We start from the raw sequence: 14,384 nt of genomic DNA on the forward strand, positions 1-14,384 counted from the left end.
GTGCCAGTTTGCATCCCCACTGGCGGTGCGCAGGAGTTGCGGTTTCTCCACGTGCTCTGCGACACTCACTGGACTGGGTCTTTTTTAAAAAGTGCTGATTTATGTGCTTGGCTGCAGCAGGGCTCAGGCGCTGCACGCGGGGTCCTCGTCGCATCCGGCAGGATCCTTGGTTGAGGCGCACGGATGCCCTGGTTGTGTGGGGCTCAGTGGCTCTGCGGCAGGTGGGGGTTAGTTCCCTGACCGGGGATAGAGCCCGCGCCCCCTGCCATGCAGGGCGGGTTCTTGACCGCTGGGCCCCCGGAGGTCCCGTCTCTGTCTTCCCGCTGCGGGCATCTGGCAGGTGTGAGGTGGCCACACCCCGTGGTCTGACCTGTGTCTCCCTGGTGCTCAGGGAGGCTGAGGATTTTCCTGCCCCCGCTGTTGGTCTGCTTGGAGACACACCTGTTCACGTTTAGCCCGTCCGGAACCGGGTTATTGGGGCTTTTGCTTCGGGAGTGTGCGGGTCCCTTGTGCGCACTGGAGGCCCGCCCCATCCAGCGGGCACGCGGCTTGTACATTCTCTCTCCCATCCGTCGGCCGCCTTCTCGTTCTGTGAGCGGTCGCCTCCCCGTTGGTCTGACCCCACTGGTCGGTCTCTGCTCTGTGGCCGGTGCCTTTCTGGCCCTGGCCCCACTCAGGCTCTCCTGGACGGTGGGCCAGGCTGCAGCGCCTCCTTGGGGCCCCAGAGCGCCACCCGGGCTGGCGGGGCACAGACCTCAGCGCCAACCACACCAGGACCCAACACCAGAGCCCTGCTGGTGGCTGTGGCTTAGCTGGTGGATTGTTCCTACGTGGAGGCGTGTCTGTCCCGCTGAGTTCTGGGTGAGACTGAGAAGGGCGATACGTGTGGAAACAAAATGGAGTTGGGTTCTGACAAGCAGATTAATGGGCTTCCCAGGTGGCTCAGTGGTAAAGAACCCCCCTGCCAGTGCAGGAGACATGAGGCCTGGGTTCAATCCCTGGGTCGGGAGGATTCCCTGGAGGACGGCTTGGCCACCCCTCCAGTGTTCTTGCCTGGAGAATCCCGTGGACAGAGGAGCCTGGCGGGCTGCAGTCCATGGGGTCGCACGGAGTCGGACATGACTGAAGCAGCTTTGCCTGCACACACAAACAGATTAATCCTTTTGTAGTGGCATAAAGGTCTGTATAGTCAATGCTACGGTTTTTCCAGTGGTCGTGTATGGATGTGAGAGTTGGACCATAAAGAAGGCTGAGCACCAAAGAATTGATGCTTTTGAACTGTGGTGTTGAAGACCCTTGAGAGTCTCTTGGCCTGAAAGGAGATCAAACCAGTCAATCATAAAGGAGATCAACCCTGAATACTCACTAGAAGGACTGAAGCTGAAGCTCCAGTACTTTGGCCACCTGCTCTGAAAAGCCAGCTCACTGGAAAAGACTCTGATGTTGAGAAAGATTGAAGGCAGGAGGAGAAGAGGACGACAGGATGAGATGGTTGGATGGCATCACCGACTCTATGGACAGGAGTTTGAGCAAAGTCCGGGAGGTGGTGAAGGACGGAGGCCTGGCGTGCTGCAGTGCATGGACACAGCCCCGAGTAGCTGAACAGCAACGACGATGCAGCGCTCTCCGTTCCTGCGCACAGATGTGTGTGCAACTCAGACCAGCGAGGAGGACGGCCGAGAGGAGCCAGATCAGCAGGAGGGACGAGGAGAGCTGGGCGTGGGAAGGCGCCACGGGCCCAGGCTCGCTGCTCAAGGGGGACCCAGCCCTCCTGGCGCTTCCTGCCCGGGCCTGTGGTCTGACCCCCAGGACCCCCAGCTTGGCGGTCACCGCGACAGCTGGAGTCTGCGAGCTGCTCTGGGTTCCTGGAAGTCCCCCAGGCAGGATGAAGAGCCAGTGTCGGCCCTGTCTTCGCATGATGTCCGCAGCGCCTACCTTGCCCCTGGAATCCCGCCAGCGAGAGGCACAGCTGCGGTCACCGCAGACAGACCCAGTGTGTCTCCGGGGGGCTTGCTTTGCTTGTCCGAGGATCCCTGCTCGCCTGTGGGAGCCTCGGCAGGTGTGGTCGGACCCAGTGTAGGATGCTCTTGGGACAGATGTCTCCCAGCCAGGCTTGCTGCGGGGCAGGAGCCAGACAGGGACGCTGGGGTGCCGTTTACACGAGGGGCCACGGGGGCTGGCGAGGACAGCACGGGAGCTTGTCACAGTGCGGGCCACCTGGGCCCCAGGTCCTGGCTCTGGAGGTGGGGGAGGAAGGGCCCGAGACGGGCGGAAGCCGCCTGACCGCGGAGGCAGGGGGCCCCACAGTGCGCAGTGTCCCCGGGAAGGGAGAGGTGCTGGGTCTCCCCACCCGTGGGACCGGCCCCAAGGAGAGTGATGGGACCCTGCTCCCTGCCTGGGGGCCCCGCCTGCGTTGCCTCCCCGGGGACTCGAGTGCCTCTGCGCGAGCTGAGCCGTGTGTCAGCGACCTGGGGCCAGTGGTGTTTCCTGATGGTTAAATCTTCCAGTGACCCCTGTGACCCCTCCTCCTGGCCCACTGACTGCCCACCATCTTCGGGTCCTGCTGCGCTTAGCCGGCCCTGTCTGCCCGCCCCCCGAGCAGTCACGCCGTCGTTCCGTTAGCTCCACTGTGAGCTTAGAACGCGGCGCTTCTCTCTGGCTCCTTAGCACCAGGGGTGTGACCCCTGCTGCTTATCTGATCGGTCGCAGCCCCCTCCCCGTGCAACCTAACTCTGAGAGAAGGCGTGAAGACGGCGAATCCGCCAGAGGCCTTTGCTCTGGGGCTGCAGGCACTCCTCCCATGAGGTTCGTGGGCAACGTGCCTTTCGCCGTCAGGGGTCTGAGTCTTAACTGCCCAGCCCGAGGCGGGGTGTTGGTGGGGTGTGGCGGCCCGGGGGTAGCGGAGGGGCGGGCCAGCCTCCCGGTGACCCTGGGTCTCTCTGTCTGGCAGCCCCGAGCCGCCGTCTGCAACCAGCTTCTCCCTGGCCGGCCTGGCCCCCGACCTGCAGCACGTCCTCTTCTGGATGTCCAACTCGGTGGAGCTCCTCTACTTTGTCCAGCAGAGGTGCCCGCTCTACATGCAGAGCCTGGAGGAGGAGCTGGACGTGACAGGTGAGCTGTGTGCTGGCCCCTGCCACGCGGCCCTGCTGAGCTTTGCTGCGGGCACTGCCGGCCCCCGGCCACGGCCCCTCCTACACGCGGCAGAGTTTCAGAGAGGCGTGCTGCCCGTGAGAGTGTGTGATGGGAAACTTGGAGACTGAGGCTCAAAACCGTGCGTCGGAGAGTTGATGAAGCTGGCGTGAAGTGCTGAAGACGCTCAGTGAGAAAGGGGCTCCGAGGGGGCCATCTGGGAGGGCTTCGAGCGGGAAGGTGATGGTCGGCCTGGCTCCGAGGCGTGCGGGGTTTCAGCGGACGTGTGTCTGCCGGGGCTGGGGGCCCTGGCGGGTCCTGGGACGCAGTGGCAGGCTGACCCTGGGTCCCTGCGCAGCCCAGCTCCTGCAGCGGAGCTCAGCGGGGCCGCGTGGCAGGGGCTGGCACACAGCTCACTTGTGATGTCCAGCTCTTCCAGGCACACCGCCAGGGCTGCGTGTGCGGGCCGGGCCGCAAGAGCTCGGTTTTGGCCTGGACAGGACCGCGCGTCCCTCACTCCTGCCAGCCTCCCTGGAGCTGCTGCTCCCCAGGGGCACTGCCCCAAGACCCGGCTGCGCAGGGCTGTGGGGAGGCTGGTTGATGGGACAGGGTGTGCCGGGCGACTGACCCATTCCTGCTTCCCGGGACATGGCCCCAGGCTCACAGTCGGCCTTAGGCTCTGGGCCCGATGCTGCTGCCAGGCCCGATGCCAACCAGCCCAGCTCCTGGAGGACAGGCTCGTGGTGGCCGATGGTGTGCGGCGTGGGCAGGCTTCACAGTCCACTCTGCTCAGCTGGCTGCAGGGAGCCGGCTGTGGAGACGGTTGTGGGGCTGGAGGCCTGGCCGAGCCGAGCCCGTGGGGGCTCAGGCCCTGGGCGGACCCCGCCAGGGCTGGGGAGGTGGGTGCGTCTCCTTCCCGTGGCCGTCTTGGTTCCTGAGGCTCTGGGGGCCGGGGGTCCTGGGCCTGCGTGGACGCGTGGTACGAAGCCGTGGCTCCTTTGTGTCCGCTGGTCTGTGTCTGGGCCCGCTGGCCTGGTGCGCTGCCCGTGTCCTCCTTGCGTGGACACCGTGCGCCTTGCCCGGTGGTTCCTGGGCGCTCTACCCCGCCCCGCCGGGCTGCTGCAGGTCGCCAGCCTGGAGGCAGGCTCCCCGACCGCACCTGACCCCCAGACTCTGGGCGCGGTGTTCACAGGCGAGTCCCACTGGCGCCCCTTCCTGTCCGATCATTTCAGACGCTGTGACCTGCAGAGGGACCCCAAGTCCGGCTGACGTTCATAAAGCGGGAGGCGGGGGTGCTCCGCTCCCTCGGCCGCTGCCTCTGCTCTCAGGAGGGAGTTAGTTTTGATCCAAGGCCCAGATGTTGTGTAGCCCAGTCGACGCTGGGAGAGGGGGTCCAGCTTCCGCCCACCCTGGGGACCGGGGCAGCCACAGCAGGGCCTGAGCCCCAGAAACACGGCCTGGGGGCGTGCAGCCTGCAGGGAGCAGGGAGCACCACCAGCCAGGCGCCCAGGGCAGGTTGAGGGTGTGCCGGCCACCTGCCCGCCAGCAGGAAGCGTCTGTGGGAAGAGCGCTAGGGCAGGACGTCATGTCCTGAGCGCTGGAAAGAGTTTTTCTTCCCCAAACACCCTTTTCTGCTTGAAGCTCTTACCCAGAAGGCCCGTTCACATGGCAGATAAAACTTATCTGGGGGTGTTCATGTTAGTCATTTAAAGTTCTCCTGTGAGACCTGGAGGCTGTGCCTCAGATCCGAGATGGGAGGGGTGTCCTCAGGGCCCAGGGGCTCAGGACGCAGCTGGGAGCAGCCGAGGCTCCTGGCCCTCCGACAGGCTCGTGGGGGCGTTGGCTTAGTCGGAAGCACCGGCAGAGCCTGCGCTGTGGCTGGCGGGGCTTCGGGGGGTTCCTGGGCATCTGCTGGGGGCCACCCTGGGGTTGTGCTCTGTGGGTCCCCAGCTGCCGCCTCTCTGTTGGCTCCTCCCACTGGAGCCCCGGTGCCCACGCAGGGGGTGTAGGTCCATCTTCTAAGACTAGCGGGCGGCATCCGAGGCTGCAGGATGCAGGCCTGGGGCCCTCAAATTGCCCCACTGGCTTCTCCCCCGAAGCCCAGTTCAGTTCAGTCACTCAGTCGTGTCTGACTCTTTGCGACCCTATGGCCTGCAGCATGCCAGGCCTCCCTGTCCATCACCGTCTCCCGGAGTCCACCCAAACCCGTGTCCATCGAGTTGGTGATGCCATCCAGCCATCTCGCTCTCTGTCGTCCCCTTCTCCCACCTTCAGTCTCTCCCAGCATCAGGGTCTTTTCCAATGAGGCAGCTCTTCGTGTCAGGTGGCCAGAGTACTGACGTTTCAGGCCCTCCCGAAGCCCAGGGAGGCTCTCAAATGAGACCTTGCAGGCCAGACTCTGGGATGGGCCCTGGGGGGCCCCGCAGGCTGGCCTCTGGCTTCCTGGTCGGGTGGGTTCTTGGGGCCCAAGCCCTTGATGGCGTGGTCTGCTGGGTGGGTTTCTGATGGACTCAAACCGCTTGCTCTCCGTTTGACTGGTAGCCCCAGCCCCGTACTCCCAGGGGCCCGGCTTAGGGCTCAGGTTGATTCCTGGGCCCCTCCCGCCTGAGAGGAGATTCCCGGACGTGAGTTCACGATGTGTGCTAATTAGAAGGCGGTGCAGGGCGTACAGTGGGAGGACAGCCGTGCGGGCGGCCTTCTGTCCTCGTAGAGAGACGGGGGCTGAGCGTGCAGACCGGGGTGGGGTCCCGTCTGGTCCGCTCTGCCCCCAGGGCACCGTGCGCCCTCGTCTGAACGGCCGCTCGGGGGCCCCACCCTTTGGGGCCTCTGCTCTTGGGGACCCCGTGGCCAGCCTGGCTCTTGGCTCTACCGGAGCCCCTCCTGGGGGGAGTCGCCCAGAACCGCTCACACCCCCACCCTGGCCGCCGCCCAGCCTGGAAGCCCCGCCCACCACTTGCCTGCTGCCCACTGGACCCGAGCCCCCAGGTGCCGAGGGCCGGGGCCTCTGCCCTGTGCTGGGACAGCGCAGCTCCTGCGGGGCGACTGGGGCGCTGGGGGCTGTGTGGGCTCTTCTTGGAAAACGTCGCTGCTCTCCCGAGTGACGGTCTCTGGAGGAGCGTTGGCCCGTGCCTTCTGACCTGGGTCCCAGTGAGAAGTGATTGGGACCGGATCTGCCGTCGCGGGCGCTGGGTCCTGACTGAGTCCCGAATCGACTCGTTCACGAGCGCCTGCTGCGCTCGCAGCGGCTCAGCGTCCACGGGCAGGAGGCGTGGGGCCTGGGTCCTGGCCGCCTCGGCCAGCTCCTCGGGACGCCGGGGCCCTGGAGAGGTGTGGCGGGCCGGTTCCGGGAGGGTGGGTCGCCCCCTGGCTTTGGGTTATCTCATTCTCCAAGCCCAAGAGGAGGCGTTGGGCGGAGCACTCAGGCCACGGGGCGGTTCCGGAAGGTTCATGTCCGCATCCCCGACCGTGCACCCCCCGCCCTGGTGATAGTGCCGCTCTCCCCGCAGGCTCCAAGGAGTCCCTGTTCTCCTGCGCCCTCACGGCCAGCGAGGAGGCCATGGCGATGCTGGAGGAGGTGGTCCTGTATGCCTTCCAGCAGTGCGTCTACTACGTCTCCAAGGTGCCGCGCCACGTGCGCCTGGGGCCTGAGCGCCCGCCCCCCGGCCCCCCGGCCCGGCCCCGACACTCGGTCCCCCCACCCCGGCCTCGCCCTCTGTCTCCCCGGCCCCCGGCCCCTCCGGCCCCCCGGCCCCACTCTGTCCCCTCTGTCCCCTTGCTCGCTGTCCCTCCCATAGACAGCCCTCCATTTCGCTGCTCTGGGAAACAGCGGCCCTGCCCGTCCTGACCCCTTTGCCAGGCCCCCCGCCGCCCGTGCCCTCTGCGCCTCCGCAGGAGCTTTCCTGAGCCTCCCACACCCCTGCGGTTCCTGTGGGGCTGACACGTGGTGTGGCCGGGGTGGGCCCTGGGCCTCTGCTGGCAGCGCTTTCCTCTGGTTCCCAGGCCTTGTACGTCTGCCTCCCAGCCCTCCTGGAGTGCCCCCCGTTCCAGTCAGAGTGCCGGGAGAGCTGGAGCACGGGGCCCCTGCTGCCTGAGGAGCTGCGCCGCGTGGTGGCCGTGTACCAGGCCACCCTGGACCTGCTGCGGCGGCTGCACGTGCACCCCGAGGTCGCCGCGCAGGTGCTGGCCTACCTCCTCTTCTTCTCTGGCACGCTGCTGCTCAACCAGCTGCTGGACAAGGGTGAGGGCGGGTACACCCCCGGCGCCACGCGTGTCCTCGGGGGAGGCCATCGTGCTGCATTGGACCCGGGCAGGCGCCCCAGCAGCGTGTGCAGGGGGCCCTCCGGCCTTTCCTGGCTCTTGCTATCCCCACTCAGCCCCGGGCCCTTGAGAGGAAGGATCAGGCTCAGGGAACTGGCGAGACCTTTGACCTGGCCTCACCAGCGCCCAGATCTCTTCCGTCACCTGGCCCAGGCTCAGGGCCACCGGGATCTCTGGCCGAGGCAGAGCTGGGGCACAGGGCCGGGCGAGGGGGGCAGGCCCATGGGTTCTCCTGCCGCCTCCCCCAGGGGTCTGGAAGCAGGTGGGGAAGCTGGGAAAGTAATGGAAGGCCTCCTGTCTGTCCAGAGGCCGGGGCGCTGCCGGGCTTGTCTCCCCTGGGGGCGCCCTGCGAGGGCTCCGCATCACCCTCCCGCCATCCCTCCCGCAGGCCCCTCTTTGAGCTGCTTCCACTGGCCCAGGGGCGTCCAGGCCTGCGCCCGCCTGCAGCAGCTCCTGGAGTGGGTCAGGAGTGCCGGCTTCGGAGAGGCAGGGGAGCGCTTCTTCCGGAAGCTTTCTTGCACGCTCAACCTGCTGGCCACGCCCAGCGCCCAGCTCATCCAGGTGAGAGGGGCTAGGGGGTGGTGGTTGCTCTGGGCTCAGCAGCTTGCAGTCCCTGCGTGCAGGCAAAGCGCGCCTCAGTCCTGTCCAACTCTTTGCAACCCCGTGGACCATAGCCCACCAGGCTCCTGTCCATGGGGATTCTCTAGGTAGGAATCCAGGAGTGCACTGCGTGCCCTCCTCCAGCTGCAGCCCCTGATGCCCAGCTGTCACCCTGCCCAGCACGTCTGTGTCTCGTCCCTGACCCACAGGGGCGCCCTGCTGACAGGCGGAGGTGAAGGACCCTGAGGTGGGGCGGTCACCCCAGTCACCTGGTGGCTCCATCTAAGCTCATGAGTCCTTAAATCTGGGAAAATATTTGCAAATGATGTCACCGACAAGGGCTTCATTTCCAAAATCTACAAACAAGTCATAAAGCTCAGTATCAAAAAATAGCCCAATCAAAAGTACGCAGAAGACCTAAATAGACAGTTCTCCAAAAAAGACATCCAGATGGCCAAAGGCACGCGAAAAAATACTCGACGTTGCTAATTATTAGCAAAATGCAAATCAAAACTATAAAGCGGTATCACCTCACGCCTGTCAGGACGGCCATTGCTAAAAAGCCCCAAACAAAGAAATGCTGGAGAGGGCGTGGAGGGCCCTCTGTTGGTGGGAGTGTAAACTGGTGCAGCCACTCTGGAGAACAGTGTGGAGAATCCTCAAAGATCAAAACCAGAGCTGCCATACGATTAGCACTTAATCCATATGGTAGTGAGGTAATATTGAAAATCCTTCAAGCTAGACTTCAACAGTACATGAATTGAGAACTTCAGATATTCAAGCTGGGTTTAGAAAAGGCAAAGGAACCAGAGAGAGACCAAGTTGCCAATATCCGTTGGATCATAAAAAAAAGTGAGGGAATTCCAGAAAAACTTCTGCTTCATTGATTATGCTGAAATCTTCGACTGTGTGGATCACAACAAACTCTGGAAAATTCTGAAAGAGATGGGAATACCAGACCGCCTTACCTGCCTCTTGAGAAATCTGTAAACAGGTCAAGAAGCAACAGTTAGAACTGGACATGGAACAACAGTCTGGTTCGAAATTAACTGGAGGACGTTAAGGCTGTATATCGTCCCTCTGCTTGTTGGCTTGTATGCAGACCTCATGCAGAATGCCAGGCTGGCTGAATCACAAGCTGGAATTAAGGTTGCTGGGAGAAATGACCACCAACCTCAGGCACACAGATGACACCCCCCTAATGGCAGAGAGTGATGAACTAAAGAGCCTCTTAAAGGTGAAAGAGAAGAGTAAAAAAGTTGGTTTAACACTCAACATTCAAAAAGCTAAGATCATGGCATCCAGCTCCATCACTTCGTGGCAGATAGATGGGCAAAAAGTGGAAATAGTGGCAGATTTTCTTGGCCTTCAAAAGCACTGTGGATGGTGACTGCAGCCACAAAATTAAAAGATGCTTGCTCTTAGGAAGAAGAGCTATGGCGAACCTAGACAGCATATTAAAAAGCAAAGACATCACTTTGCCAGCTAAAGGTCCATAGAGTCAAACCTATGGTCTTTCTAGTAGTCATGTATGAATATGAGAGTTGGACCATAAAGATTTAGTGTTGAAGGATTGATGAATTTGAATTGTGGTGCTGGAGAAAACTCTGATTCAGAAAGACACGCACCTCAGTGTTCACAGCAGCACTATTTACAACATCCAAGACGTGGGATCAGCCTGAGCGTCCACAGACAGGAATGGGAAGGGAGGCGCGGTACCTGTGTGTAGTGGGATGCTGCTGAGCCATTAGAAAGAATGGAATAACGGTATTTGCAGCGACATGGGTGCAGCCAGGGAGCATCATGCTAGGCAAGTCGGAAAGAGGAGGACGGTTGCCGTGTGATGTCGCTTGTGTGCAGAATCCAGAATAAGACGTAAAGGAGCTTGTTCACGAAGCAGAGGCAGGCTTGCAGACACAGGAAGCACACGCGTGGTTGCCAGAGGGGGAGGCAGAAGAGGGAGGTTAGGGGTTTGGGATTAAGAGGTGCAAACGCCTCTGCGTGAAGTAGGGAGACAGGGATTCTCCATGCAGCGCAAGGGGCCATAGAATGCCCTGCAGTAAACCACGATGGGAGAGTCTGAAGGAGCCGCAGGTGGGTGATTCTGTGTGTATAAACCTGTGCCGGCAATTAGCAGCACTGTCAGTCAACTCTGCTTCCGTAAAAGGAAGAGAAGGCAGAAGCAGCCCCATGGGCTCGCTCCCTGCCACCCGCCGTCCTGCCCTGGGCTGTCACTCGCCGCCCGGCACCGTCGTTGGCCACCCTCGAGACAGGCTGTTTGGGGAGAAGCAGCTTGTTTAAAAAACCGTCGACACCCTCGTAAAGAGGAGGCAGAGCATCCATGACGTAATGACCGGGTGCTGTGTATGGGAGAACAGCGAGACTTCTTGGAAGTTAAAGCTGCGACAGCAGAGGCGCAGAGTTGGAAGTTGAAGTTCAGGGAATTTCTCAGAAAGCAGAGCCCGTGAGATGGGAAGGAGGTGCCCGGCCGTCGGGCGCCCGTTGACTCCCTCCCTGGAGAAGCAGCCAAGGCCTTGTGGGGTGCGGGGTGCGGTGAGGATGGGGCCGCCCCCAACACAGGTCAGGACCCCCGTGACCCCGCCCAGGCCTCTGATGTTGGCAGGGAAGTGAGGCGCCAAAGGGGGAGAGGAGGACGGTAGGGGACAGGCAGTGACACCTGCTTCCTAGCAGCAGGAGGCCAGGGAGGCAGAGAGAAGGGGCCAGGACCTGCGCAGGACGCGCCCCCGCGGGCTCTCAGGGAGGAGCCTGCTTCTCAGGAGCTGATGCACAGCTGCCGCCCAGGTTCCCCGTGAGGGCCTCCCGCCTGGAGTCCTGAGCCCTGGTGGCCGGAGGGTGCTTTCCCACCCCCGGCCCTCGGAAGGGCTCCCCCCACAGAAGGCAGGGGTGGTCTGAGCATTCCGGGAGCCCTCCCTGGTCCCCATCACAGCCAGAGCCGGTCCCCTTACGGACCTCGCTCTCCGCCTGGCCCCCGGGGGCTCCCCGGAAGGCAGGCTGGCCCCCCTTGCATGGGGTGGGCTCCGCGGCCTCTGACCAGGAGCGCTTCTTGTCGCAGATGAGCTGGGCGAGCCTGCGGGCCGCGTTCCCCGCCCTGAGCCCCGCGCAGCTGCACCGGCTGCTGACTCAGTACCAGCTGGCCTCGGCCATGGGTCCCATGAGCGCCTGGGAGCCGGGCGCCCAGGACGGCCCTGCTGCCTTCAAGTCAGGTGAGGCCCCTCCGCGGGGGCACTGGGAGCTGGGGCGTCGCCCGTGGGGGCAGGGCAGGACCCCTGAGGAGGAAGGCGGCCCAGGGCTGGGGCTCCCCTTGGCCCCCGAGGTCCGGGCTCGGTAACGGGTCCCTGCTGCCCCTCGAGGCCTTGCCCAGTGCTCGGCCACCAGGGAAGGGGCAGGCTGTCCACACTGGGCAGCTCGACACAGCGCGGTCCTGGGCACACCTGCCGTGCCCACACGCTCATGCACACGGGGAAAGATGCACATACGTGCACACGCTCTTCATGAGTTGGCCGAGCTCTCGTCGTGAGCCGTGTGACACAGAGACAGACAGTGTGGGGTGGGGGTGCAGACAGAAGGGGCTTTGCCCCGTCTCCCCCTCATCACCTGGGCTTGGACTCTGGACAGTCCCCCCTTGTACTGGGTCACGTCCAAGGCCTGCGGGGGGCTCTGTCTGGGGGTCGGGTGGGCCGTGCCCCGTGGGTGACAGTGCGGAGTGCTGTCAGCATGGCTGAGGGCGCCCCCCAGTGTGGGCGGGTGCTGGGCCGGGGGTGCCGGGGAGGGCGTGGGGCGCATGTTCCCCCTGGCGGAGCTTGGGTCATCCTGGTGGCCCCTGGGGCTGGGCCGGCCTGGGACCCGCCCCCCGGTCCCTGGGGTCCTGTGGCGGCAGGCAGGTCGCAGGCAGCGCCTCCTGGCCGAGGTCACAGCCCCTTGCCCCCCCCAGAGGAGGTCCTGGAGTCCTACGAAAACCCCCCGCCCATCGTCTTGCCGAGCGAGGGCTTCCAGGTGGATCTGGACGCGGAGTGCCCGGACGAGCGCGTCTCCCAGCACCTCCTCTACCTCCGCCACTTCCTGTGTGGCCTGCGGAGCCAGCCCGGCCCCAGCGGAGCGCCCGCCCGGCCTGAGGGCCTCCAGGTGCCGGGGACGCCACCGCGGGGAGCCCGTGGCTCGGGGCGGCCCCTGCTCCCCCTCTCACATCCGCCGCTGGGGCTGAGTTCTCTCTCGTCTCCCTAGGGCCTACACCACACCAGTCCCGAGGGCCACCCTGAGGCCCAGAGCTGCCCCCCGCCTTCCAGGGACCCCGGTGGGGGAGCCCAGGAGGCTGGCCTGGAGCACCCTCTCCCTTCCGTGGGGGGTCCCTGGGCACAGGGCCTCCCAGGAAGGCCACCCGGCTGCCCGAGCCGCGGGGGCCCCTACGCTGCAGACCCACATGGGGACCCCTCATGCCTGCTCACACCCCCAGGCACGCCACTCGGTCTGGAGCCTGCGGCCCCCGACTGGCTCGAAGGCAGCAGTGCCTGCGGGAGGGCGCTCCCGGAAGGGCGGAGGACGGGACCTGGCGGCCCACGGGGCGCCTCCCGGGAAGGTGAGCCCACCAGCTTGCCCTGCGCCCCGGCGGCTCCCTCAGGGTCCTTGCCCTGCGGAGTAGGGCAGCATGTCTGGTTGGGCTGTCAGAGTTGCCCCGAGCGCCTGTCACCCTGGAACCCAGAATGGGCCCTAGCTGGGCCTGGGGTTGGGGGGAACACCCTGGAACACAGGGTGGGGGGTCCGGAGAGGGGGCTCGGGGGGGAATGGACAGCTCCCGATGTGCGTTCTGCCCCGGAGCTGGTGCAAGGCCTGCGGGTTGGGAGGATGGGGGAGGTGGAGCCTTGGGCGCTGGCCAGGCTGAGGGCACTGAGGGGCAGCCTTGGCGAGTCCTCGGTGTCCAGCCGAGCTGGGTGGGTGGCCCGCGGGCAGGGTCACTGGGGTGGGTGCGCCTGAGGCAGGACACCGCTCAGGTGGGCAGCACGGCTGGCCCTGTGGGGAGGACTGGCTATCCTGGTGGGGAGCAGCAGGGCCCCAGCTCGGAGGGGCCGGGGCCGGGCCACCCCTCAACCGCTGAGGGGTGTGAGGCTGGGGAGGGAGGCGGGTGAGACCGAGCAGAGCCCTGCTCAGCCTCCTGAGAGGGTGGAGCTCAGCGGCGGCACCAGGCAGCCTGCCTGTCCCCGTCCCCCGGATGGCCCCAGCAGGCCTCCCCTGGACCTTCGGGAGCAAGTGTCCTCTGGAGCAGCTGAGCTGGATGCGGGTCCCGGACTTGGGGGGAGTCTGGACAGAGGCCTGAGTGGCCGCCCCTCACCCGCCCGCGGCACTTTCCCGTTCTACAGGAGACTGTGCGGCCCCAGAGGACGGGCCCCCTCCGGCCCCGTCTAGCCGCAGCTCCAGCACCGATGACTTCTGCTACATGTTCGTGGTGGAGCTGGAGCGTGGCCCCTCGGGGCTGGGCATGGGCCTCATTGACGGGATGGTGAGTGGCCGCCCCGGGCCCAGCTGGGGAGGTGTGGAGGTGCTGGTGCCGGGGGCCCCACGGAGCCCTGAGGCTGCCCCTCTCCCGCAGCACACGCCCCTGGGCGCCCCTGGGCTCTACATCCAGACCCTGCTCCCGGGCAGCCCCGCCGCGGCCGACGGGCGGCTGGCGCTGGGAGACCGCATCCTGGAGGTGAACGGCAGCAGCCTGGCGGGCGTGAGCTACCCGAGGTACGCGCCCCGCCCCGGGGGACGAGCCTGGCAGCCACCTCAAAGCCCAGCAGCGGCCCTGTCACTACCCGCTTTGGAGATGAGGAAGTGAGGCGCAGCGTCGCCTCCTACCCTTCCTTCCCTCACTCGCCCTGATGCCACCGCAGTCCCCACCCAGGGGCTCAGGTGCCTCAGGCTCTGGAGTGGCAGCGGGCGTCCTGGCTGTGAGATCCTGGAGCTCCGTCCCACTCGGGCGGCTTAGGGTTACTCCTCCCTGGGCGGGCTCGTCTACACCGGCCGCGTCCCTTGGCTGCTTTCAGGGCGGTGGATCTGATCCGACACGGGGGCAAGAAGATGCGGTTTCTGGTGGCCAAGTCTGACGTGGAGACGGCCAGGAAGGTCCGCTTTCGCACGCCGCCCCCCTAGGCGCCCTGGGCGGTGGGCCGCCCGCCTGCACGTCTCTTCTGCCAGGCTGTTCCTCGCGGGTGCGCCCCCTGCAGTCCCTTCCTGTATGTTCTATTTATATGACATAACGTTGTGATGTTTGTTACAGAGCTTTTATGTTTGGAGATTTTAATGGAAAAATATAGATTCAATAAACTATCTTTCATATTCCA

The 14,384-nt window shown here is 64.5% G+C and overlaps 1 protein-coding gene across 1 annotated transcript in view; it reads left to right on the plus strand.

The window, feature by feature from the left end:
• Positions 1 to 14,384, plus strand: part of LOC106503599 (monocyte to macrophage differentiation factor 2) — a 120,417-nt gene extending 106,033 nt beyond the window's left edge. Inside the window, exons 6-15 of the mRNA XM_018040753.1 lie at positions 2,951 to 3,111; positions 6,636 to 6,748; positions 7,129 to 7,366; positions 7,835 to 8,007; positions 11,120 to 11,270; positions 11,999 to 12,189; positions 12,289 to 12,640; positions 13,419 to 13,558; positions 13,649 to 13,788; positions 14,088 to 14,384. Of these exons, the coding sequence (XP_017896242.1) occupies positions 2,951 to 3,111; positions 6,636 to 6,748; positions 7,129 to 7,366; positions 7,835 to 8,007; positions 11,120 to 11,270; positions 11,999 to 12,189; positions 12,289 to 12,640; positions 13,419 to 13,558; positions 13,649 to 13,788; positions 14,088 to 14,193 (1,765 nt within the window). The 3' untranslated portion in view covers positions 14,194 to 14,384. The remainder of the gene's footprint in view (positions 1 to 2,950; positions 3,112 to 6,635; positions 6,749 to 7,128; positions 7,367 to 7,834; positions 8,008 to 11,119; positions 11,271 to 11,998; positions 12,190 to 12,288; positions 12,641 to 13,418; positions 13,559 to 13,648; positions 13,789 to 14,087) is intronic.

The sequence above is a fragment of the Capra hircus genome, chromosome 25, assembly GCF_001704415.2.
Source record: "Capra hircus breed San Clemente chromosome 25, ASM170441v1, whole genome shotgun sequence".
Taxonomy (NCBI): Eukaryota; Metazoa; Chordata; class Mammalia; order Artiodactyla; family Bovidae; genus Capra; species Capra hircus.